The sequence below is a fragment of the Eucyclogobius newberryi genome, unplaced genomic scaffold (assembly GCF_026437365.1).
Source record: "Eucyclogobius newberryi isolate DKJ021-1_F unplaced genomic scaffold, fEucNew1.0.hap1 SCAF_3, whole genome shotgun sequence".
Lineage (NCBI taxonomy): Eukaryota > Metazoa > Chordata > Actinopteri > Gobiiformes > Gobiidae > Eucyclogobius > Eucyclogobius newberryi.
In genome coordinates, this window is record NW_027315945.1 from 41,252,494 (window position 1) to 41,275,025 (window position 22,532).

At 52.1% G+C, this 22,532-nt stretch overlaps 1 protein-coding gene across 1 annotated transcript in view; it reads right to left on the reverse strand.

The window, feature by feature from the left end:
- Nucleotides 1-16,558, reverse strand: part of LOC140374626 (dyslexia-associated protein KIAA0319-like) — a 30,740-nt gene extending 14,182 nt beyond the window's left edge. Inside the window, exons 1-5 of the mRNA XM_072461555.1 lie at nt 16,520-16,558; nt 14,865-15,154; nt 10,517-10,561; nt 10,072-10,123; nt 4,278-4,426 (exon numbers count right to left, since the gene is read on the reverse strand). Of these exons, the coding sequence (XP_072317656.1) occupies nt 4,278-4,426; nt 10,072-10,123; nt 10,517-10,561; nt 14,865-15,154; nt 16,520-16,556 (573 nt within the window). The 5' untranslated portion in view covers nt 16,557-16,558. The remainder of the gene's footprint in view (nt 1-4,277; nt 4,427-10,071; nt 10,124-10,516; nt 10,562-14,864; nt 15,155-16,519) is intronic.
- Between the last annotated feature and the right edge of the window lie 5,974 nt (nt 16,559-22,532).

The window sequence follows — 22,532 nt, forward strand, 5'->3', positions numbered from 1 at the left end:
GAGTCCAGCAGGAGTCAAGGTCCAGCAGGAGTCAAGGTCCAGCAGGAGTCAAGGTCCAGCAGGAGTCAAGGTCCAGCAGGAGTCCAGCAGGAGTCAAGGTCCAGCAGGAGTCCAGCAGGAGTCCAGGTCCAGCAGGAGTCAAGGTCCAGCAGGAGTCCAGGTCCAGCAGGAGTCAAGGTCCAGCAGGAGTCAAGGTCCAGCAGGAGTCCAGGTCCAGCAGGAGTCCAGCAGGAGTCCAGGTCCAGCAGGAGTCCAGCAGGAGTCAAGGTCCAGCAGGAGTCCAGCAGGAGTCCAGGTCCAGCAGGAGTCAAGGTCCAGCAGGAGTCCAGCAGGAGTCCAGGTCCAGCAGGAGTCAAGGTCCAGCAGGAGTCAAGGTCCAGCAGGAGTCCAGCAGGAGTCAAGGTCCAGCAGGAGTCAAGGTCCAGCAGGAGTCCAGCAGGAGTCAAGGTCCAGCAGGAGTCCAGCAGGAGTCAAGGTCCAGCAGGAGTCCAGCAGGAGTCCAGGTCCAGCAGGAGTCAAGGTCCAGCAGGAGTCCAGGTCCAGCAGGAGTCAAGGTCCAGCAGGAGTCAAGGTCCAGCAGGAGTCCAGGTCCAGCAGGAGTCCAGCAGGAGTCCAGGTCCAGCAGGAGTCCAGCAGGAGTCAAGGTCCAGCAGGAGTCCAGCAGGAGTCCAGGTCCAGCAGGAGTCAAGGTCCAGCAGGAGTCCAGGTCCAGCAGGAGTCAAGGTCCAGCAGGAGTCAAGGTCCAGCAGGAGTCCAGCAGGAGTCAAGGTCCAGCAGGAGTCCAGCAGGAGTCCAGGTCCAGCAGGAGTCAAGGTCCAGCAGGAGTCCAGGTCCAGCAGGAGTCAAGGTCCAGCAGGAGTCAAGGTCCAGCAGGAGTCCAGCAGGAGTCAAGGTCCAGCAGGAGTCAAGGTCCAGCAGGAGTCAAGGTCCAGCAGGAGTCCAGCAGGAGTCAAGGTCCAGCAGGAGTCCAGCAGGAGTCCAGGTCCAGCAGGAGTCAAGGTCCAGCAGGAGTCCAGGTCCAGCAGGAGTCAAGGTCCAGCAGGAGTCAAGGTCCAGCAGGAGTCCAGGTCCAGCAGGAGTCCAGCAGGAGTCCAGCAGGAGTCAAGGTCCAGCAGGAGTCCAGCAGGAGTCCAGGTCCAGCAGGAGTCAAGGTCCAGCAGGAGTCCAGCAGGAGTCAAGGTCCAGCAGGAGTCAAGGTCCAGCAGGAGTCAAGGTCCAGCAGGAGTCCAGCAGGAGTCAAGGTCCAGCAGGAGTCCAGCAGGAGTCCAGGTCCAGCAGGAGTCAAGGTCCAGCAGGAGTCCAGGTCCAGCAGGAGTCAAGGTCCAGCAGGAGTCAAGGTCCAGCAGGAGTCCAGGTCCAGCAGGAGTCCAGCAGGAGTCCAGGTCCAGCAGGAGTCCAGCAGGAGTCAAGGTCCAGCAGGAGTCCAGCAGGAGTCCAGGTCCAGCAGGAGTCAAGGTCCAGCAGGAGTCCAGGTCCAGCAGGAGTCAAGGTCCAGCAGGAGTCAAGGTCCAGCAGGAGTCCAGGTCCAGCAGGAGTCCAGCAGGAGTCCAGGTCCAGCAGGAGTCCAGCAGGAGTCAAGGTCCAGCAGGAGTCCAGCAGGAGTCCAGGTCCAGCAGGAGTCAAGGTCCAGCAGGAGTCCAGGTCCAGCAGGAGTCAAGGTCCAGCAGGAGTCAAGGTCCAGCAGGAGTCCAGCAGGAGTCAAGGTCCAGCAGGAGTCCAGCAGGAGTCCAGGTCCAGCAGGAGTCAAGGTCCAGCAGGAGTCCAGGTCCAGCAGGAGTCAAGGTCCAGCAGGAGTCAAGGTCCAGCAGGAGTCCAGCAGGAGTCAAGGTCCAGCAGGAGTCAAGGTCCAGCAGGAGTCAAGGTCCAGCAGGAGTCCAGCAGGAGTCAAGGTCCAGCAGGAGTCCAGCAGGAGTCCAGGTCCAGCAGGAGTCAAGGTCCAGCAGGAGTCCAGGTCCAGCAGGAGTCAAGGTCCAGCAGGAGTCAAGGTCCAGCAGGAGTCCAGGTCCAGCAGGAGTCCAGCAGGAGTCCAGCAGGAGTCAAGGTCCAGCAGGAGTCCAGCAGGAGTCCAGGTCCAGCAGGAGTCAAGGTCCAGCAGGAGTCAAGGTCCAGCAGGAGTCCAGCAGGAGTCAAGGTCCAGCAGGAGTCAAGGTCCAGCAGGAGTCAAGGTCCAGCAGGAGTCCAGCAGGAGTCAAGGTCCAGCAGGAGTCCAGCAGGAGTCCAGGTCCAGCAGGAGTCAAGGTCCAGCAGGAGTCCAGGTCCAGCAGGAGTCAAGGTCCAGCAGGAGTCAAGGTCCAGCAGGAGTCCAGGTCCAGCAGGAGTCCAGCAGGAGTCCAGGTCCAGCAGGAGTCCAGCAGGAGTCAAGGTCCAGCAGGAGTCCAGCAGGAGTCCAGGTCCAGCAGGAGTCAAGGTCCAGCAGGAGTCCAAGTCCAGCAGGAGTCAAGGTCCAGCAGGAGTCAAGGTCCAGCAGGAGTCCAGGTCCAGCAGGAGTCCAGGTCCAGCAGGAGTCAAGGTCCAGCAGGAGTCCAGGTCCAGCAGGAGTCAAGGTCCAGCAGGAGTCAAGGTCCAGCAGGAGTCCAGCAGGAGTCAAGGTCCAGCAGGAGTCAAGGTCCAGCAGGAGTCAAGGTCCAGCAGGAGTCCAGCAGGAGTCAAGGTCCAGCAGGAGTCCAGCAGGAGTCCAGGTCCAGCAGGAGTCAAGGTCCAGCAGGAGTCCAGGTCCAGCAGGAGTCAAGGTCCAGCAGGAGTCAAGGTCCAGCAGGAGTCAAGGTCCAGCAGGAGTCCAGCAGGAGTCAAGGTCCAGCAGGAGTCCAGCAGGAGTCAAGGTCCAGCAGGAGTCCAGCAGGAGTCCAGGTCCAGCAGGAGTCAAGGTCCAGCAGGAGTCCAGGTCCAGCAGGAGTCAAGGTCCAGCAGGAGTCCAGGTCCAGCAGGAGTCCAGCAGGAGTCCAGGTCCAGCAGGAGTCAAGGTCCAGCAGGAGTCAAGGTCCAGCAGGAGTCCAGGTCCAGCAGGAGTCAAGGTCCAGCAGGAGTCCAGGTCCAGCAGGAGTCCAGCAGGAGTCCAGGTCCAGCAGGAGTCCAGCAGGAGTCCAGGTCCAGCAGGAGTCAAGGTCCAGCAGGAGTCCAGCAGGAGTCCAGGTCCAGCAGGAGTCAAGGTCCAGCAGGAGTCAAGGTCCAGCAGGAGTCAAGGTTCAGCAGGAGTCCAGCAGGAGTCAAGGTCCAGCAGGAGTCAAGGTCCAGCAGGAGTCCAGCAGGAGTCCAGGTCCAGCAGGAGTCCAGCAGGAGTCCAGGTCCAGCAGGAGTCCAGGTCCAGCAGGAGTCCAGCAGGAGTCAAGGTCCAGCAGGAGTCAAGGTCCAGCAGGAGTCCAGGTCCAGCAGGAGTCAAGGTCCAGCAGGGTTTCATCTGGACAATATCATTACAATCAAGACGTTTCATCCAGAAGTAATTTATAATCTAGACAAGTCCTTGGACCAGAGTTAGTTCCTCCAGGGTTAGTTCCTCCAGGGATAGTTCCTCCAGAGTTAGTTCCTCCAGGGTTAGTTCCTCCAGGGTTAGTTCCTCCAGGGTTTGTTCCTCCAGGGTTAGTTCCTCCAGAGTTAGTTCCTCCGGGGTTAGTTCCTCCAGAGTTACTTCCTCCAGAGTTACTTCCTCCAGGGTTAGTTCCTCCAGAGTTAGTTCCTCCAGGGTTACTTCGTCTAGGGTTAGTTCCTCCAGGGTTAGTTCTTCCAGAGTTAGTTCCTCCAGGGTTACTTCCTCCAGGGTTAGTTCCTCCAGGGATAGTTCCTCCAGAGTTAGTTCCTCCAGGGTTAGTTCCTCCAGGGTTAGTTCCTCCAGGGTTAGTTCCTCCAGGGTTAGTTCCTCCAGAGTTACTTCCTCCAGAGTTAGTTCCTCCAGGGTTAGTTCCTCCAGAGTTACTTCCTCCAGAGTTAGTTCCTCCAGGGTTAGTTCCTCCAGAGTTACTTCCTCCAGAGTTAGTTCCTCCAGGGTTAGTTCCTCCAGAGTTAGTTCCTCCAGGGTAAGTTCCTCCAGAGTTACTTCCTCCAGAGTTAGTTCCTCCAGGGTTAGTTCCTCCAGAGTTACTTCCTCCAGAGTTAGTTCCTCCAGAGTTACTTCCTCCAGAGTTAGTTCCTCCAGGGTAAGTTCCTCGGACAGGACTTCCAAATTGATAATAATACCTGAACATTGTCCAGGTGAAACCTGCGTCTCAGTCTCTCCTTTGCTGAATGTCCGTCCCTCCCTCGTCCCCATGTCCTGTCCAGTTTGCTCCGTCACATGCTGTGCTCACTGCGGCCTGTCGGGGGCGCTGCGTTGTCTCCGCGTTGTGTTTCTCTGCTGTGGGCGTGGTCTCGTTCTCAGCCTCTAATTGGTTGAGCCTGTTCCCATCCTTGAGCTCTGATTGGTCCTCGATGCTCGGAGAATCATCCAACAGAATGTCTGAAAAGAGGAGGAGTAGAGAGGAGACGCAGAGGAGGAGCAGAGGAGGAGGAACAGAGGAGGAGGAGCACAGGAGGAGTGGAGGAGGAGGAGCAGAGAGGAGGAGCAGAGAGGAGGAGCACAGGAGGAGTGGAGGGGGAGGAGCAGAGAGGAGGAGCGGAGAGGAGGAGCAGAGAGGAGGAGCACAGGAGGAGTGGAGGGGGAGGAGCAGAGAGGAGGAGCAGAGAGGAGGAGCACAGGAGGAGTGGAGGGGGAGGAGCAGAGAGGAGGAGCGGAGAGGAGGAGCAGAGAGGAGGAGCACAGGAGGAGTGGAGGGGGAGGAGCAGAGAGGAGGAGCAGAGAGGAGGAGCACAGGAGGAGTGGAGGGGGAGGAGCAGAGAGGAGGAGCAGAGAGGAGGAGCAGAGAGGAGGAGGAGCAGAGAGGAGGAGCAGAGAGGAGGAGCACAGGAGGAGTGGAGAGGGAGGAGCAGAGAGGAGGAGCGGAGAGGAGGAGCAGAGAGGAGTAGCAGAGAGGAGGAGGAGCAGAGAGGAGGAGCAGAGGAGGAGGAGCAGAGGAGGAGCGGAGGAGGAGGAGCAGAGAGGAGGAGCAGAGAGGAGGAGGAGCAGAGGGGAGGAGCGGAGAGGAGGAGCAGAGGAGGAGGAGCAGGGAGGAGGAGCAGAGGAGGAGGAGCAGGGAGGAGGAGCAGAGGAGGAGGAGCAGGGAGGAGGAGCAGAGAGGAGGAGTGAGACAAGGGGACCATTGGAACCTGAGCTGTTTTCACGACTCACAGTGATTTAAATGTAACTTTGTCTGATTCAACCTGCTTCACGTTCCAGTGTCTTCAAGTTAGAGAACACGACAAATCATGTTCCCGCCTCTATGACCCCTGCACACCGGTCAGACCCCTGCACACCGGTCAGACCCGTGCACACCGGTCAGACCCGTGCACACCGGTCAGACCCCTGCACACCGGTCAGACCCGTGCACACCGGTCAGACCCGTGCACACCGGTCAGACCCCTGCACACCGGTCAGACCCGTGCACACCGGTCAGACCCGTGCACACCGGTCAGACCCCTGCACACCGGTCAGACCCCTGCACACCGGTCAGACCCCTGCACACCGGTCAGACCCGTGCACACCGGTCAGACCCGTGCACACCGGTCAGACCCGTGCACACCGGTCAGACCCCTGCACACCGGTCAGACCCCTGCACACCGGTCAGACCCCTGCACACCGGTCAGACCCGTGCACACCGGTCAGACCCGTGCACACCGGTCAGACCCCTGCACACCGGTCAGACCCCTGCACACCGGTCAGACCCCTGCACACCGGTCAGACCCCTGCACACCGGTCAGACCCGTGCACACCGGTCAGACCCCTGCACACCGGTCAGACCCCTGCACACCGGTCAGACCCCTGCACACCGGTCAGACCCCTGCACACCGGTCAGACCCCTGCACACCGGTCAGACCCCTGCACACCGGTCAGACCCCTGCACACCGGTCATGGACATGTCACACTGTCAGGGTTTCAGAACTTACACTACAGAAGCACAAACATGAACAAAACATCCTTTTTTAGTCTCGCCTGAATAATGTCCATGTGTAAATGTCCTGAGCATGACAGACTTCATTGTGTTTATGCTGTTCACTGCACATGCTGTTGTCATGACAACAACTGTGTAACGTTTCAGATCTCTAGAACAGAAGCATTTTGGTGCTTTTGACCTTTTTTTTATTACAGTTTGAGCTCCTCTTTGATCATAAAACATACATGTTGATGTTTTGTAGAACCACTAATACTATTATAACTGCTAAAAACAATGTATGTGAAAATGTGTAAATATGAGTTTACACATGAATTTCCCATATAGAGGTGAAAAAAATTAAAATAATAATATTTGTATTTTATTTTTGTATTGATATAATATGTGGGCGTGTCCCTCATTGGTCCAGGCGTGTTCCATAGTAGAAAAAGCTTCAGTTGTTTCATCTGGACTCAGTTTGAAAAAATAGACGTTTCGACTCTCATCCAAGAGTCATTGTCAATAACAGAATTTAGGTCGAGAACTCCGATATTAATACTGTTCTGTGGTAAGCCCCGCCCATTGGGAGGAGCCTTCCTGAAGTAGAAAGAGTTGTTTGTTTCAACAGAAACTCCCCCCTTGTATCTACCGAGCCTATTCAACCCTTTAATGGGCTGTTAGAATCCTCTTTGTCTTTGTGAGACCCTGGCTCACCCTGAGGACCTGATTAACATCTAAATGTCCTCTACCTCTCCAGGGGTTCAGTATACCATTGTAGACTACAGGAAGATTGAACCTTAGACCTCCGTTTCTGTTTAAAGAAGGTTTTTCTTTTTTAACAAAAATAGCTTCCTTGACTCCTCTTTCAAACCATCTTTTCTCCTGCTTCAAACCTTCACCTCACCGTCTTCAAACGAGTGATTAGAGGCTTCAAGATGGAGATGCACGGCACTCTGTGGTCCTGAACTCCAGTGTCTTCTGTGGTCCTGAACTCCAGTGTCTTCTGTAGTCCTGAACTCCAGTGTCTTCTGTGGTCCTGAACTCCAGTGTCTTCTGTGGTCCTGAACTCCAGTGTCTTCTGTGGTCCTGAACTCCAGTGTCTTCTGTGGTCCTGAACTCCAGTGTCTTCTGTGCTGATAGAGTCTCTTGTGCAGAGGCTGTTTCGTCTCACCTATGTAACGTTCTTTACAGCTTTCTTCACTGCATTGGATCGAATAAACTACATTGCTCTGTTTTTGAGTCGGCAACTTGTCCTTAGGGTGAACCAGTTTTTGTCTTAAAGTGTTTCCTGGTTTAAAATAAACAGGGACTTCGTGTTGTCTAAAAATTCTCTGCAGTTTTTCCGACAGAGACATAAGGGATAGAAATTTATTGACAATGACTCTTGGATGAGAGTCGAAACGTCTATTATTTTTCTAACTGAGTCCAGATGAAACAACTGAAGCTTTTTATACTATTGATATAATAATACATATATCTAACAAAATGCGCGTCCAAAAGGCTAATAAAATCAGAAAACGTGATGCGTAAAATCTAGTCGCCTCCTGCCCAAAAATCTAGGCTCTGACCGTCTTTAGCACGTAAATAGAGACGAGTCTGTGAGAAGAAGCCCTAAGTCCCGCCCACCATTCTAAAGCTATTCTTATTGGCTAGAATAATATGTCAATCAAAGTCTTCTACGTCACCACTAGCATTGGCTATGTGGCTAAAAACAAGATAGATGCGCGCGTCGGAAGCAGCGCATTTTCCCCCCGGAGGCTGTAGAGGACAAACCCGAGGACAGTGGACGGTCTCATTCTGTAGGAAACAGTCTGAAGAAAAGATCGATGCCCAACACCATCTTATAAGTGAAACAGGTCATTTGTTATGGACGAGCCTTAATCCTGACCATCGTCAGAGAATAAAAGTTTGTTTACTTGACAATATCTCGAAATGGGAAAACTTCAGTAAAAATACAAGTGGATATTGTTTTTCAATGGTTCCTTACGGACAGACTGAGTACCAGGATGTACAGAATTAAAGCCGTTTCGTCCGTCATAAACAGCAAACAGGACATGTGTTTGTAAAAGTTGAGACTTTCTCACAAACTATTGGTAATTGCTTCTTGGGGCAAATTATTCAATGACATATTCGTTTTGTTGAGAAAATAAGCTTTAAAATGATGTATAACTTGCTGGTATTGACCACGGAAATAAAAGTGATGATGTAAGAGAACTTCAGGAGGATGTGACAGGAGCATGTGACAGGTGGATGTGACAGGAGGATGTGACAGGAGCATGTGACAGGTGGATGTGACAGGAGGATGTGACAGGAGCATGTGACAGGAGGATGTGACAGGTGGATGTGACAGGAGCATGTGACAGGAGGATGTGACAGGAGGATGTGACAGGAGAATGTGACAGGAGCATGTGACAGGAGCATGTGACAGGAGGATGTGACAGGTGGATGTGACAGGAGCATGTGACAGGAGCATGTGACAGGAGGATGTGACAGGAGGATGTGACAGGAGGATGTGACAGGAGCATGTGACAGGAGCATGTGACAGGAGCATGTGACAGGAGGATGTGACAGGAGGATGTGACAGGAGCATGTGACAGGTGGATGTGACAGGAGCATGTGACAGGAGCATGTGACAGGAGGATGTGACAGGAGGATGTGACAGGTGGATGTGACAGGAGCATGTGACAGGAGCATGTGACAGGAGCATGTGACAGGAGGATGTGACAGGAGGATGTGACAGGAGCATGTGACAGGAGCATGTGACAGGAGCATGTGACAGGAGGATGTGACAGGAGGATGTGACAGGAGCATGTGACAGGAGCATGTGACAGGAGCATGTGACAGGAGGATGTGACAGGAGGATGTGACAGGAGCATGTGACAGGAGGATGTGACAGGAGCATGTGACAGGTGGATGTGACAGGAGCATGTGACAGGAGCATGTGGCAGGAGCATGTGACAGGAGGATGTGACAGGAGCATGTGACAGGAGCATGTGACAGGAGCATGTGACAGGTGGATGTGACAGGAGCATGTGACAGGAGCATGTGACAGGTGGATGTGACAGGAGCATGTGACAGGAGCATGTGACAGGAGGATGTGACAGGAGGATGTGACAGGAACATGTGACAGGAGCATGTGACAGGAGGATGTGACAGGAGCATGTGAAAGGTGGATGTGACAGGAGCATGTGACAGGAGCATGTGACAGGAGCATGTGACAGGAGGATGTGACAGGAGCATGTGACAGGAGCATGTGACAGGAGGATGTGACAGTAGCATGTGACAGGTGGATGTGACAGGAGCATGTGACAGGAGCATGTGACAGGAGCATGTGACAGGAGGATGTGACAGGAGCATGTGACAGGAGGATGTGACAGGAGCATGTGACAGGAGCATGTGACAGGAGGATGTGACAGGAGCATGTGACAGGTGGATGTGACAGGAGCATGTGACAGGAGCATGTGACAGGAGCATGTGACAGGAGGATGTGACAGGAGCATGTGACAGGAGCATGTGACAGGTGGATGTGACAGGAGCATGTGACAGGAGCATGTGACAGGAGGATGTGACAGGAGCATGTGACAGGAGCATGTGACAGGAGGATGTGACAGGAGCATGTGACAGGAGCATGTGACAGGAGGATGTGACAGGAGCATGTGACAGGTGGATGTGACAGGAGCATGTGACAGGAGCATGTGACAGGAGCATGTGACAGGAGGATGTGACAGGAGCATGTGACAGGAGCATGTGACAGGAGCATGTGACAGGTGGATGTGACAGGAGCATGTGACAGGAGCATGTGACAGGAGGATGTGACAGGAGGATGTGACAGGAACATGTGACAGGAGCATGTGACAGGAGGATGTGACAGGAGCATGTGACAGGTGGATGTGACAGGAGCATGTGACAGGAGCATGTGACAGGAGGATGTGACAGGAGCATGTGACAGGAGCATGTGACAGGAGCATGTGACAGGAGCATGTGACAGGAGCATGTGACAGGAGCATGTGACAGGAGGATGTGACAGGAGCATGTGACAGGAGCATGTGACAGGAGCATGTGACAGGAGCATGTGACAGGAGCATGTGACAGGAGGATGTGACAGATTAAACTCATGAAGTGTAAGTAAAAGTCCCACCTGGGTCTCCGTAGTCGTGTTTGGATCCGAGCAGGTCCAGCTCTTTGAGAATCTGTAGGTCTCCAGGAGCCTCCAGGTCTCCAGGAACCTCCAGGTCTCCAGGAACCTCCAGGTCTCCAGGAGCCTCCAGGTCTCCAGGAGCCTCCAGGTCTCCAGGAACCTCCAGGTCTCCAGGAACCTCCAGGTCTCCAGGAGCCTCCAGGTCTCCAGGAGCCTCCAGGTCTCCAGGAACCTCCAGGTCTCCAGGAACCTCCAGGTCTCCAGGAGCCTCCAGGTCGTCAGGAACCTCCAGGTCTCCAGGAACCTCCAGGTCTCCAGGAACCTCCAGGTCTCCAGGAGCCTCGTCTCCAGGAGCCTCCAGGTCTCCAGGAGCCTCCAGGTCTCCAGGAACCTCCAGGTCTCCAGGAACCTCCAGGTCTCCAGGAGCCTCCAGGTCGTCAGGAACCTCCAGGTCTCCAGGAGCCTCTGAGGATTTGTACTCGCCCCAGAACTGCGGACCAGAGAAACACACTTTACATGTCCAGAGAGGGTCAGACTCCTGCAGGGAGATCTAACATCACACGTCGCTCACAATGAATGTGCAGACCACCACGACCCTCTGACCACCACGACCCTCTGACCACCACGACCCTCTGACCACCACGACCCTCTGACCACCACGACCCTCTGACCAGCACGACCCTCTGACCACCACGACCCTATGACCACACGATCCTCTGACCACCACGACCCTCTGACCACACGACCCTCTGACCACCATGACCCTCTGACCACCACGACCCTATGACCAGCACGACCCTCTGACCACCACGACCCTATGACCACACGACCCTCTGACCACCACGACCCTCTGACCACCACGACCCTCTGACCACCACGACCCTATGACCACCACGACCCTATGACCACCACGACCCTCTGACCACCACGACCCTCTGACCACCACGACCCTATGACCACCACGACCCTCTGACCACCACGACCCTCTGACCACCACGACCCTATGACCACCACGACTCTGACCACCACGATCCTCTGACCACCACGATCCTCTGACCACCACGACCCTCTGACCACCACGACCCTCTGACCACCACGACCCTATGACCACCACGACCCTATGACCACCACGACCCTCTGACCAGCACGACCCTCTGACCACCACGACCCTATGACCACCACAACCCTATGACCACACGACCCTCTGACCAGCACGACCCTCTTACCACCACGACCCTCTGACCAGCACGACCCTCTGACCACCACGACCCTATGACCACACGATCCTCTGACCACCACGACCCTCTGACCACACGACCCTCTGACCACCATGACCCTCTGACCACCACGACCCTATGACCACACGACCCTCTGACCACCACGACCCTATGACCACCACGACCCTCTGACCAGCACGACCCTCTGACCACCACGACCCTATGACCACACGACCCTCTGACCACCACGACCCTCTGACCACCACGACCCTCTGACCACCACGACCCTCTGACCACCACAACCCTATGACCACCACGACCCTCTGACCACCACGACCCTATGACCACCACGACCCTCTGACCACCACGACCCTCTGACCACCACGACCCTATGACCACCACGACTCTGACCACCACGATCCTCTGACCACCACGATCCTCTGACCACCACGACCCTATGACCACACGACTCTCTGACCACCATGACCCTCTGACCACCACGACCCTCTGACCACCACGACCCTATGACCACCACGACCCTCTGACCACCACGATCCTCTGACCACCACGACCCTATGACCACCACGACCCTATGACCACCACGACCCTCTGACCAGCACGACCCTCTGACCACCACGACCCTATGACCACCACGACCCTCTGACCAGCACGACCCTATGACCACCACGATCCTCTGACCACCACGACTCTCTGACCACCACGACCCTATGACCACCACGACCCTATGACCACCACGACCCTCTGACCAGCACGACCCTATGACCACCACGATCCTCTGACCACCACGATCCTCTGACCACCACGACTCTCTGACCACCACGACCCTATGACCACCACGACCCTATGACCACCACGACTCTCTGACCACCACGACCCTATGACCACCACGACCCTCTAACCACCACGACCCTATGACCACCACGACCCTCTGACCACCACGATCCTCTGACCACCACGACTCTCTGACCACCACGATCCTCTGACCACCACGACTCTCTGACCACCACGACCCTCTAACCACCACGACTCTGACCACCACGATCCTCTGACCACCACGACCCTCTAACCACCACGACCCTATGACCACCACGACCCTCTGGACTGGACTCATAACACAGACTGTACAGGAAGAGCCAGAGTCGGCTCTACCTCCTGAGGAGACTCAGGTCTTTTGGAGTGACAGGGCCGCTCCTGACATCACCACTCCTGACAGGGCCACTCCTGTCACTCCTGAAGACCTTCTCCTCCTCTGTGGTGCATCAGCTCCTGTAGGTGTGGTCATCACAGAGAGGGAGAGGAAGAAGCTGGACAAAGCTCCGTCCTGGGCAGGACACTCTGTCCCCTGCAGGACACTCTGTCCACTCTGGTGAGACGCTTCAGTGACTGATCCACCCTCGCTGTGTGAAGGAGACGTTTCAGTCTTTCCTTCTGCTGCTGTCAGACTCTACAACAAACACTGCCATACCCATGTGCAATACTGTCATACCCATGTGCAATACTGTCATACCCATGTGCAATACTGTCATACCCATGTGCAATACTGTCATACCCATGTGCAATACTGTCGTACCCATGTGCAATACTGCCATACCCATGTGCAATACTGTCATACCCATGTGCAATACTGTCGTACCCATGTGCAATACTGCCATACCCATGTGCAATACTGTCATACCCATGTGCAATACTGTCATACCCATGTGCAATACTGTCATACTCATGTGCAATACTGTCATACCCATGTGCAATACTGTCGTACCCATGTGCAATACTGCCATACCCATGTGCAATACTGTCATACCCATGTGCAATACTGTCATACCCATGTGCAATACTGTCGTACCCATGTGCAATACTGTCATACCCATGTGCAATACTGTCATACCCATGTGCAATACTGACATACCCATGTGCAATACTGTCATACCCATGTGCAACACTGTCATACCCATGTGCAATACTGTCACACCAGTAGTGGTCCAGGACCAGCTCCAGTGTCTTCATCAGGACGTGAGAGCCACCGGCCTGAAGCTGTTGAAGTCTTTGGGGCGCGGTGTCTTAGGCACAGGTACCAGACAGGAGGTCTTCAGACCTGTGGTACCAGACAGGAGGTCTTCAGACCTGTGGTACCAGACAGGAGGTCTTCAGACCTGTGGTACCAGACAGGAGGTCTTCAGACCTGTGGTACCAGACAGGAGGTCTTCAGACCTGTGGTACCAGACAGGAGGTCTTCAGACCTGTGGTACCAGACAGGAGGTCTTCAGACCTGTGGTACCAGACAGGAGGTCTTCAGACCTGTGGTACCAGACAGGAGGTCTTCAGACCTGTGGTACCAGACTCAGCTTCAGGCTCATGTTGAAGACATGCTCCATAACTCCACACAGTTCATCTGGGCAGGACTTAAGGAGCCTGGGGCTGATGCCTCAGGTCCTGCTGCCTTCCTCACTTTAATCCTCTTCAGCTCACTCCTCACCTGAGCTGCTGTGACAGTCAGTGGTTTGCAGGGGACTGTGTGCTGGGGGGACAGGTGAGTCCAGGGGGACTGTGTGCTGGGGGGACGGCTGAGTCCAGGTGAAGTGGGGAGCTGATGGTCCGGGGCAGAGAAGTGAAGAGGAACAGATGCAGGGCATTGTCCAGCTGTGGAAGAGGGAGCATGCAGCTGTGCAGGGGGAGGGGCGGGTGACCGATCAAACCTCAAGAAGTGAGCATTTAAATCATTCACCCACTGTAGATCCCCCTCTGTCTGGGCAGGGGGGATTTTGAAGCCCGAGATGGTTTTCAGGCTTCTCCACACTCCCTGAATGTTCTTCTGCTGCAGCTGCTCCTCCTCTTGTACCTTCAGCCTGATCTTCCTCCTCAGCTCCTCCTTGTTCTGACCTGAAGGCTCTTCTTCTCCTTCAGCAGAGCTTTCAGTTCACGGTTCATCCACGGCTTGTTGTTTGGAAAACACCGTCCAGGAGGGAACAATGTTCTCAAAACAGAATGTGCAATACTGTCATACCCATGTGCAATACTGTCATACCCATAAGCAATACTGTCATACCCATGTGCAATACTGTCATACCCATAAGCAATACTGTCATACCCATAAGCAATACTGTCATACCCATGTGCAATACTGTCATACCCATAAGCAATACTGTCATACCCATGTGCAATACTGTCATACCCATAAGCAATACTGTCATACCCATAAGCAATACTGTCATACCCATGTGCAATACTGTCATACCCATAAGCAATACTGTCATACCCATGTGCAATACTGTCATACCCATGTGCAATACTGTCATATCCGTGTGCAATACTTTGACCTAATGTCAATCATCTTGGTGCAATATTCTCCTTCCATATAACAGCTGTAAATAAGAGTGTTTTTATAAGTTCTGTTTTTCATTACTACTTCTGAACCTACTCAGTGTTGCAACACTGCAATTTCCCCATTGTGGGACAAATAAAGGCTTATATTATCCATGGGTTTGTTACTATGGCAACGTGCTATAATTCCTTTTTATCTTTAATATTAGGAACAAAGGAGCTCCTCCTCCTCCTCACCACCGGGGGCAGCAGGGCGGCGCTCCTCTGGATGAAGACCAGGTGTGATTGGGCCCCTGGGCGTCTCTGGGGCCGACACTGCGCCCTCTGCTGGCAGGACACCACGTAACATCGTCCCCGAAAGAGCCAGGCCACATCGGCCCCCGGAAGGTTGCAGGCCGCGTCCACACAGCGCGGGAGAGACGGGGCCCCGGGGACCCGGAGTATGGCCCCACTATGACCCAGAGCCAACGGGGGCAGCACTGAGGAGGGGAATGAGGAGGCCTGCCAGCACCGGGACGCCAGCGAGTCTGAGGGGGGAGGGGGGGAGGAGGAGGAGAGGGGGGAGGGGGAGAGGAGGAGGTGAGGGAGAGGAGGAGAGGAGAGGAGGAGGAGAGGAGGAGAGGAGGGAGGGGAGGAGAGGGAGAGGAGGAGAGGAGGAGAGGGGGGGAGGAGAGGGGGGAGGAGAGGGGGGAGGAGAGGAGGAGGAGAGGAGGGAGGGGAGGAGAGGGGGGGAGGAGAGGGGGGAGGAGAGGAGGAGAGGAGAGGAGGAGGTGAGGGAGAGGAGGAGAGGGGGGAGGAGAGGAGGAGAGGAGAGGAGGAGGAGAGGAGGAGAGGAGGGAGGGGAGGAGAGGGAGAGGAGGAGAGGAGGAGGAGAGGGGGGAGGAGAGGAGGAGAGGAGAGGAGGAGGAGAGGAGGAGAGGAGGGAGGGGAGGAGAGGGAGAGGAGGAGAGGAGGAGGAGAGGAGGAGAGGGGGGGAGGAGAGGGGGGAGGAGAGGAGGAGGAGAGGAGGGAGGGGAGGAGAGGGGGGGAGGAGGGAGGGGAGGAGAGGGGGGGAGGAGAGGGGGGAGGAGAGGAGAGGAGGAGAGGGGGGAGGAGAGGGGGGAGGAGAGGAGGGGAGGGGAGGAGGAGGTGAGGGGGGGAGGAGAGGAGGGAGGGGAGGAGAGGGGGGAGGAGAGGGGGGAGGAGAGGAGGGGAGGAGAGGAGGAGGTGAGGGAGAGGAGGAGAGGGGGGAGGAGAGGAGAGGAGGAGGAGAGGAGAGGGGGGAGGAGAGGAGGAGGTGAGGGAGAGGAGGAGAGGGGGGAGGAGAGGAGGAGGAGAGGGGGGGAGGAGAGGAGGGAGGAGAGGAGGAGGAGAGGGTGGAGGAGAGGAGGAGGAGAAGGAGAGGAGGAGAGAGGAGGAGGTGAGGGGGGAGGAAAGGGGGGGAGGGGAGGAGAGGAGGAGGTGAGGGGGGAGGAGAGGGGGGGAGGGGAGGAGGAGAGGAGGAGGTGAGGGGGAGGAGAGGAGGAGGGGGAGGAGGAGGAGGGGGAGGAGGAGAGGAGGAGGAGAGGAGGAGGAGGTGAGGGGGAGGAGGAGGAGAGGAGGAGGAGGTGGAGGAGGAGGGGGAGGAGGAGAGGAGGAGGAGGAGAGGAGGAGGAGGGGGAGGGGAGGAGGAGGAGGGGAGGAGGGGAGGAGGGGAGGAGGGGAGTACAAACATCATGTGATCAGAGCCTGAACAGATCGAGCTCGACAAATTCAAGATAAAATGAAAATCACTGAAACGATCGATGAAAATCTTATTTTTCCAGATTTGAAATGATTTAAACTGTCGAGGAAAAAGAAACTTTATTTTCACTTAAACTAAAATAAAGAAAAACTTTAAACAAATGAAAGTTTGACTCGTTTGTTGTTTTTACCTTGAAGCAGCAGCAGCAGCAGCACAAAGTCTCTCATGTTAGAGCCTGAAACAGATCAAACTCTAAGTTATAAAAGCTCTAATGTTACAGCTGTTTGTGATGATGACGTGACCATCAGGTTCAGCACCGCGGCGTGGACAGCGCCACTTGACTCCGCCCACACCAGACTCGTTTTTATTACATCTCAATCTGAGGAAAATGTGAACTAGGACGAAGTGACGTCACTTCGAAGGACGAAGTGACGTCACCACGTGCTTCCTTCACGTAGGACGAAGTGACGTCACCACGTGCTTCCTTTACGTAGGACGAAGTGACGTCACCACGTGCTTCCTTTACGTAGGACGAAGTGACGTCATTGCAGATTCACGCTCACGTTCCACATTTTTATGTCAAATGCGTTTGACATAAAAACATAAAAAGCCACGTTTTGAAACGTTGCAGGGATGACGTAAGCACGCAAGGGGCGTTTCCACACAAATGTGCCTTTATCTATTAGAATAATGTTTAATCATGAATAACAGCCGCGTTTTACCTGCGGGGGGCCTCAGCCAGGGGCCCGGTGTGGCACCATCAGGGCCGGTTCAGTCCCGGTTCAGGCCCGGTTCAGGCCCGGTTCAGGCCCGGTTCAGGCCCGGTTCGTGGCGGAGGGACGATGTGTTTTCTCCAGTGAGAACGTCCTGATTCACCGCAGCAGCAGCACCGGGACTTTCACAATAAAACTACATCCTTCAACGAGATGGGAGGGCATCCGATCCACAGGGAGATGTGACTGAATCATCAGAATGTTGAACACGGCAGAAGTTAAATGTTTTTAACTCTTTGTGTTTCAATGTCATTTTATTAAAAAAGCAAAACTTTTACCACAGAATTCACAAACAAACCTGAAAGAAAAGTAGAAACACGACAAACTGGGAAATACAAGCTCCTGCAGGTGTTCAGGGCCCCTGAGTTCCAACAGGTGTTCAGGGCCCCTGAGTTCCAACAGGTGTTCAGGGCCCCTGAGTTCCAACAGGTGTTCAGGGCTGTGTGCTGGGTTCCTGGTTTAGTCCTGGTTTAGTCCTGGTTTAGTCCTGGTTTAGTCCTGGTTTAGACCTGGTTTAGACCTGGTTTAGTCCTGGTTTAGTCCTGGTTTAGTCCTGGTTTAGTCCTGGTTTAGACCTGGTTTAGTCCTGGTTTAGTCCTGGTTTAGTCCTGGTTTAGTCCTGGTTTAGACCTGGTTTAGTCCTGGTTTAGTCCTGGTTTAGTCCTGGTTTAGACCTGGTTTAGTCCTGGTTTAGTCCTGGTTTAGTCCTGGTTTAGTCCTGGTTTAGACCTGGTTTAGTCCTGGTTTAGACCTGGTTTAGTCCTGGTTTAGTCCTGGTTTGGACCTGGTTTGGACCTGGTTTAGACCTGGTTTAGTCCTGGTTTAGACCTGGTTTAGTCCTGGTTTAGTCCTGGTTTAGACCTGGTTTAGTCCTGGTTTAGTCCTGGTTTAGACCTGGTTTAGTCCTGGTTTAGTCCTGGTTTAGTCCTGGTTTAGTCCCGGTTTAGTCCCGGTTTAGACCTGGTTTAGACCTGGTTTAGTCCTGGTTTAGACCCGGTTTAGTCCCGGTTTAGTCCCGGTTTAGACCCGGTTTAGACCCGGTTTAGTCCTGGTTTAGTCCTGGTTTAGTCCCGGTTTAGACCTGGTTTAGTCCCGGTTTAGACCTGGTTTAGTCCTGGTTTAGACCTGGTTTAGACGTGGTTTAGTCCTGGTTTAGACCTGGTTTAGTCCTGGTTTAGTCCTGGTTTGGACCTGGTTTAGTCCTGGTTTAGTCCTGGTTTAGACCTGGTTTAGTCCTGGTTTAGTCCTGGTTTAGTCCTGGTTTAGTCCTGGTTTAGACCTGGTTTAGTCCAGGTTTAGTCCTGGTTTAGACCTGGTTTAGTCCTGGTTTAGTCCTGGTTTAGTCCTGGTTTAGACCTGGTTTAGACCTGGTTTAGTCCAGGTTTAGTCCTGGTTTAGTCCTGGTTTAGACCTGGTTTAGTCCAGGTTTAGTCCTGGTTTAGACCTGGTTTAGTCCTGGTTTAGTCCTGGTTTAGACCTGGTTTAGTCCTGGTTTAGTCCTGGTTTAGACCTGGTTTAGTCCTGGTTTAGTCCTGGTTTAGTCCTGGTCTGGTTCTGATGCTGGTTGTAACTTTTAATCATGTCTGGTGTAATGTTTTCACGCCTGGTTCACACCTGGTTCACACATGGTTCACGCCTGGTTCACACCTGGTTCACACATGGTTCACACATGGTTCACACCTGGTTCATACATGGTTCACACCTGGTTCACACCTGGTTCACACCTGGTTCACACCTGGTTCACACCTGGTTCACACATGGTTCACACCTGGTTCACACCTGGTTCACACATGGTTCACACCTGGTTCACACCTGGTTCACACCTGGTTCACACCTGGTTCATACATGGTTCACACCTGGTTCACACCTGGTTCACACCTGGTTCACACCTGGTTCACACATGGTTCACACCTGGTTCACACCTGGTTCACACCTGGTTCATACATGGTTCACACCTGGTTCACACCTGGTTCACACATGGTTCACACCTGGTTCACACCTGGTTCACACCTGGTTCACACCTGGTTCATACATGGTTCACACATGGTTCACACATGGTTCACACCTGGTTCACACCTGGTTCACACATGGTTCACACCTGGTTCACACATGGTTCACACCTGGTTCATACATGGTTCACACATGGTTCACACCTGGTTCACACCTGGTTCAGGTGGAGACATAAATATTTCCTCTGGTTCTCATTTACACATTTACATTTGAAAGTTTCATTTCAAAACAAAAAATATGAAAATAAAGAAACGTTTGAAGTTTCAGTTTCATTTGAGCGAGATTCAAGTGTCTGACTGTGATAAGAACAAATGAGACACTAAAGGACTAAAGGAGACACTAAAGGAGACACTAAAGGACTAAAGGAGACACTAAAGGACTAAAGGAGACACTAAAGGAGACACTAAAGGACTAAAGGAGACACTAAAGGAGACACTAAAGGACTAAAGGAGACACTAAAGGAGACACTAAAGGACTAAAGGAGACACTAAAGGACTAAAGAGAGACGCTAAAGGACTAACGCGAGACACTAAAGAATTAAAGAGACACTAAAGGACTAGAGAGAGACGCTAAAGGACTAAAGAGAGACACCAAAGGACTAAAGAGAGACGCTAAAGGACTAAAGAGAGACACCAAAGGACTAAAGAGAGACGCTAAAGGACTAAAGAGAGACCCTAAAGGACTAAATGAGACACTAAAGGAGACAATAAAGGACTAAAGGAGACACTAAAGGAGACACTAAAGGACTAAAGGAGACACTAAAGGACTAAAGAGAGACGCTAAAGGACTAGAGAGAGACGCTAAAGGACTAAAGAGAGACCCTAAAGGACTAAATGAGACACTAAAGGACTAACGCGAGACACTAAAGAATTAAAGAGACACTAAAGGACTAAAGAGAGACGCTAAAGGACTAAAGCGAGACACTAAACAATTAAAGAGACACTAAAGGACTAAAGAGAGACACCAAAGGACTAAAGAGACGCTAAAGGACTAATGAGAGATGCTAAAGGACTAGAGAGACACTTAAAGACTAAAGAGAGACACTAAAGGACTAAAGAGAGACACTAAAGGACTAAAGAGAGATACTAAAGGACTAAAGATAGACACTAAAGGACTAAAGAGAGATACTAAAGGACTAACGAGAGACACTAAAGGACTAAAGAGAAACGCTAAAGGACTAAAGCGAGACGCTAAAGAATTAAAGAGACACTAAAGGACTAAAGAGAGACACAAAATAATTAAAGAGACGCTAAAGGACTAATGAGAAACGCTAAAGGACTAAAGAGAGACACTAAAGGACTAAAGCGAGACACTAAAGAATTAAAGAGACACTAAAGGACTAAAGAGAGACGCTAAAGGACTAAAGCGAGACACAAAAGAATTAAAGAGACACTAAAGGACTAAAGAGAGACACCAAAGGACTAAAGAGACGCTAAAGGACTAATGAGAGACGCTAAAGGACTAGAGAGACACTTAAGGACTAAAGAGAGACACTAAAGGACTAAAGAGACATTAAAGGACTAACGAGAGACTCTAAAGGACAAAGAGAGACGTCAAAGGACTAAAGAGAGACACTAAAGGACTAAAGAGATACTAAAGGACTAAAGATAGACACTAAAGGACTAAAGAGAGATACTAAAGGACTAACGAGACACTAAAGGACTAAAGAGAAACGCTTAAGGACTAAAGCGAGACAATAAAGCACTAAAGAGAGACACTAAAGGAGACGCTAAAGGACTAAAGTGAGACACTAAAGGACTAAACGAGACGCTAAAGGACAAAAGAGAGACACTAAAGGACTAAAGAGAGCCACTAAAGCGAGACACTAAAGGACTAAAGAGAGACACTAAAGGACTAAAGGAGACACTAATGGACTAAAGAGAAACGCTAAAGGACTAAAGCGAGACAATAAAGGACAAAGCGAGACACTAAAGGACTAAAGGAGACACTAAAGGACCAAAGGAGACACTAAAGGAGACACTAAAGGACTAAAGAGAGACACTCAAGGACTAGAGACACTAAAGGACTAAAGAAAGACACTAAAGACTAAAATTAGACACTAAAGGAGACAATAAAAGGCCTAAAACATCAGAGCAAGACACAGCAGTAAAACATCAGAGTGAGACAAAGGACTAAAACGAGACACTTAAAGGACTAAAGAGAGACACTAAAGGACTAAAGAGACATTAAAGGACTAAAGATATGCTAAAGAGACACTAAAGGACTAAAGAGAGACACTAAAGAGACACTAAAGGACTAAAGGAGACGCTAAAGAGAGACACTAAAGGACTAAAGAGAGATGCTAAAGAGAGACACTAAAGGACTAAAGAGAGACACTAAAGGACTAAAGAGAGATGCTAAAGAGAGACACTAAAGGACTAAAGAGAGATAATAAAACTATAAAATAAAATACTACAAAGAGTCACGAGCGAGAGTCACCAAAGGACTAAAGAGAGACACTTAAGGACTAAAGGAGACACTAAAGGAGACGCTATAGGACCAAAGGAGACACTAAAGGAGACACTAAAGGACTAGAGACAGTAAAGGACTAAAGAGAGACACTAAAGACTAAAATTAGACACTAAAGGAGACAATAAAAGGCCTAAAACATCAGAGCAAGACACAGCAGTAAAACATCAGAGTGAGACAAAGGACTAAAACGAGACACTAAAGGACTAAAGAGAGACACTAAAGGACAAAAGTGAGACACTAAAGGACTAAAGAGAGACACTAAAGGACTAAAGAGACATTAAAGGACTAAAGAGATGCTAAAGAGAGACACTAAAGGACTAAAGAGAGACACTAAAGAGAGACATTAAAGGACTAAAGAGAGACACTAAAGAGACACTAAAGGACTAAAGGAGACGCTAAAGAGAGATACTAAAGGACTAAAGAGAGATGCTAAAGAGAGACACTAAAGGACGAAAGAGAGATAATAAAACTATAAAATAAAATACTACAAAAAGTCACGAGCGAGAGTCACCAAAGGACTAAAGAGAGACGCTAAAGGACTAAAGAGAGACACTAAAGGACTAGAGAGAGACACTTAAGGACTAACGAGAAACACTAAAGGACTAAAGAGACATTAAAGGACTAACGAGAGACACTAAAGGACAAAGAGAGACGCTAAAGGACTAAAGAGACGTCAAAGGACTAAAGAGAGACACTGAAGGACTAAAGGAGACACTATAGGAGACACTAAAGGACTAAAGGAGACACTATAGGAGACACTAAAGGACTAAAGAGAGACACTAAAGGACTAAAGAGAGACGCTAAAGGACTAAAGGAGACACTAAAGGACTAAAGAGAAACACTAAAGGACTAAAGCGAGACAATAAAGGACTAAAGCGAGACACTAAAGGACTAAAGAGAGATGCTAAAGAGACACTAAAGGACTAAAGAGAGATAATAAAACTGTAA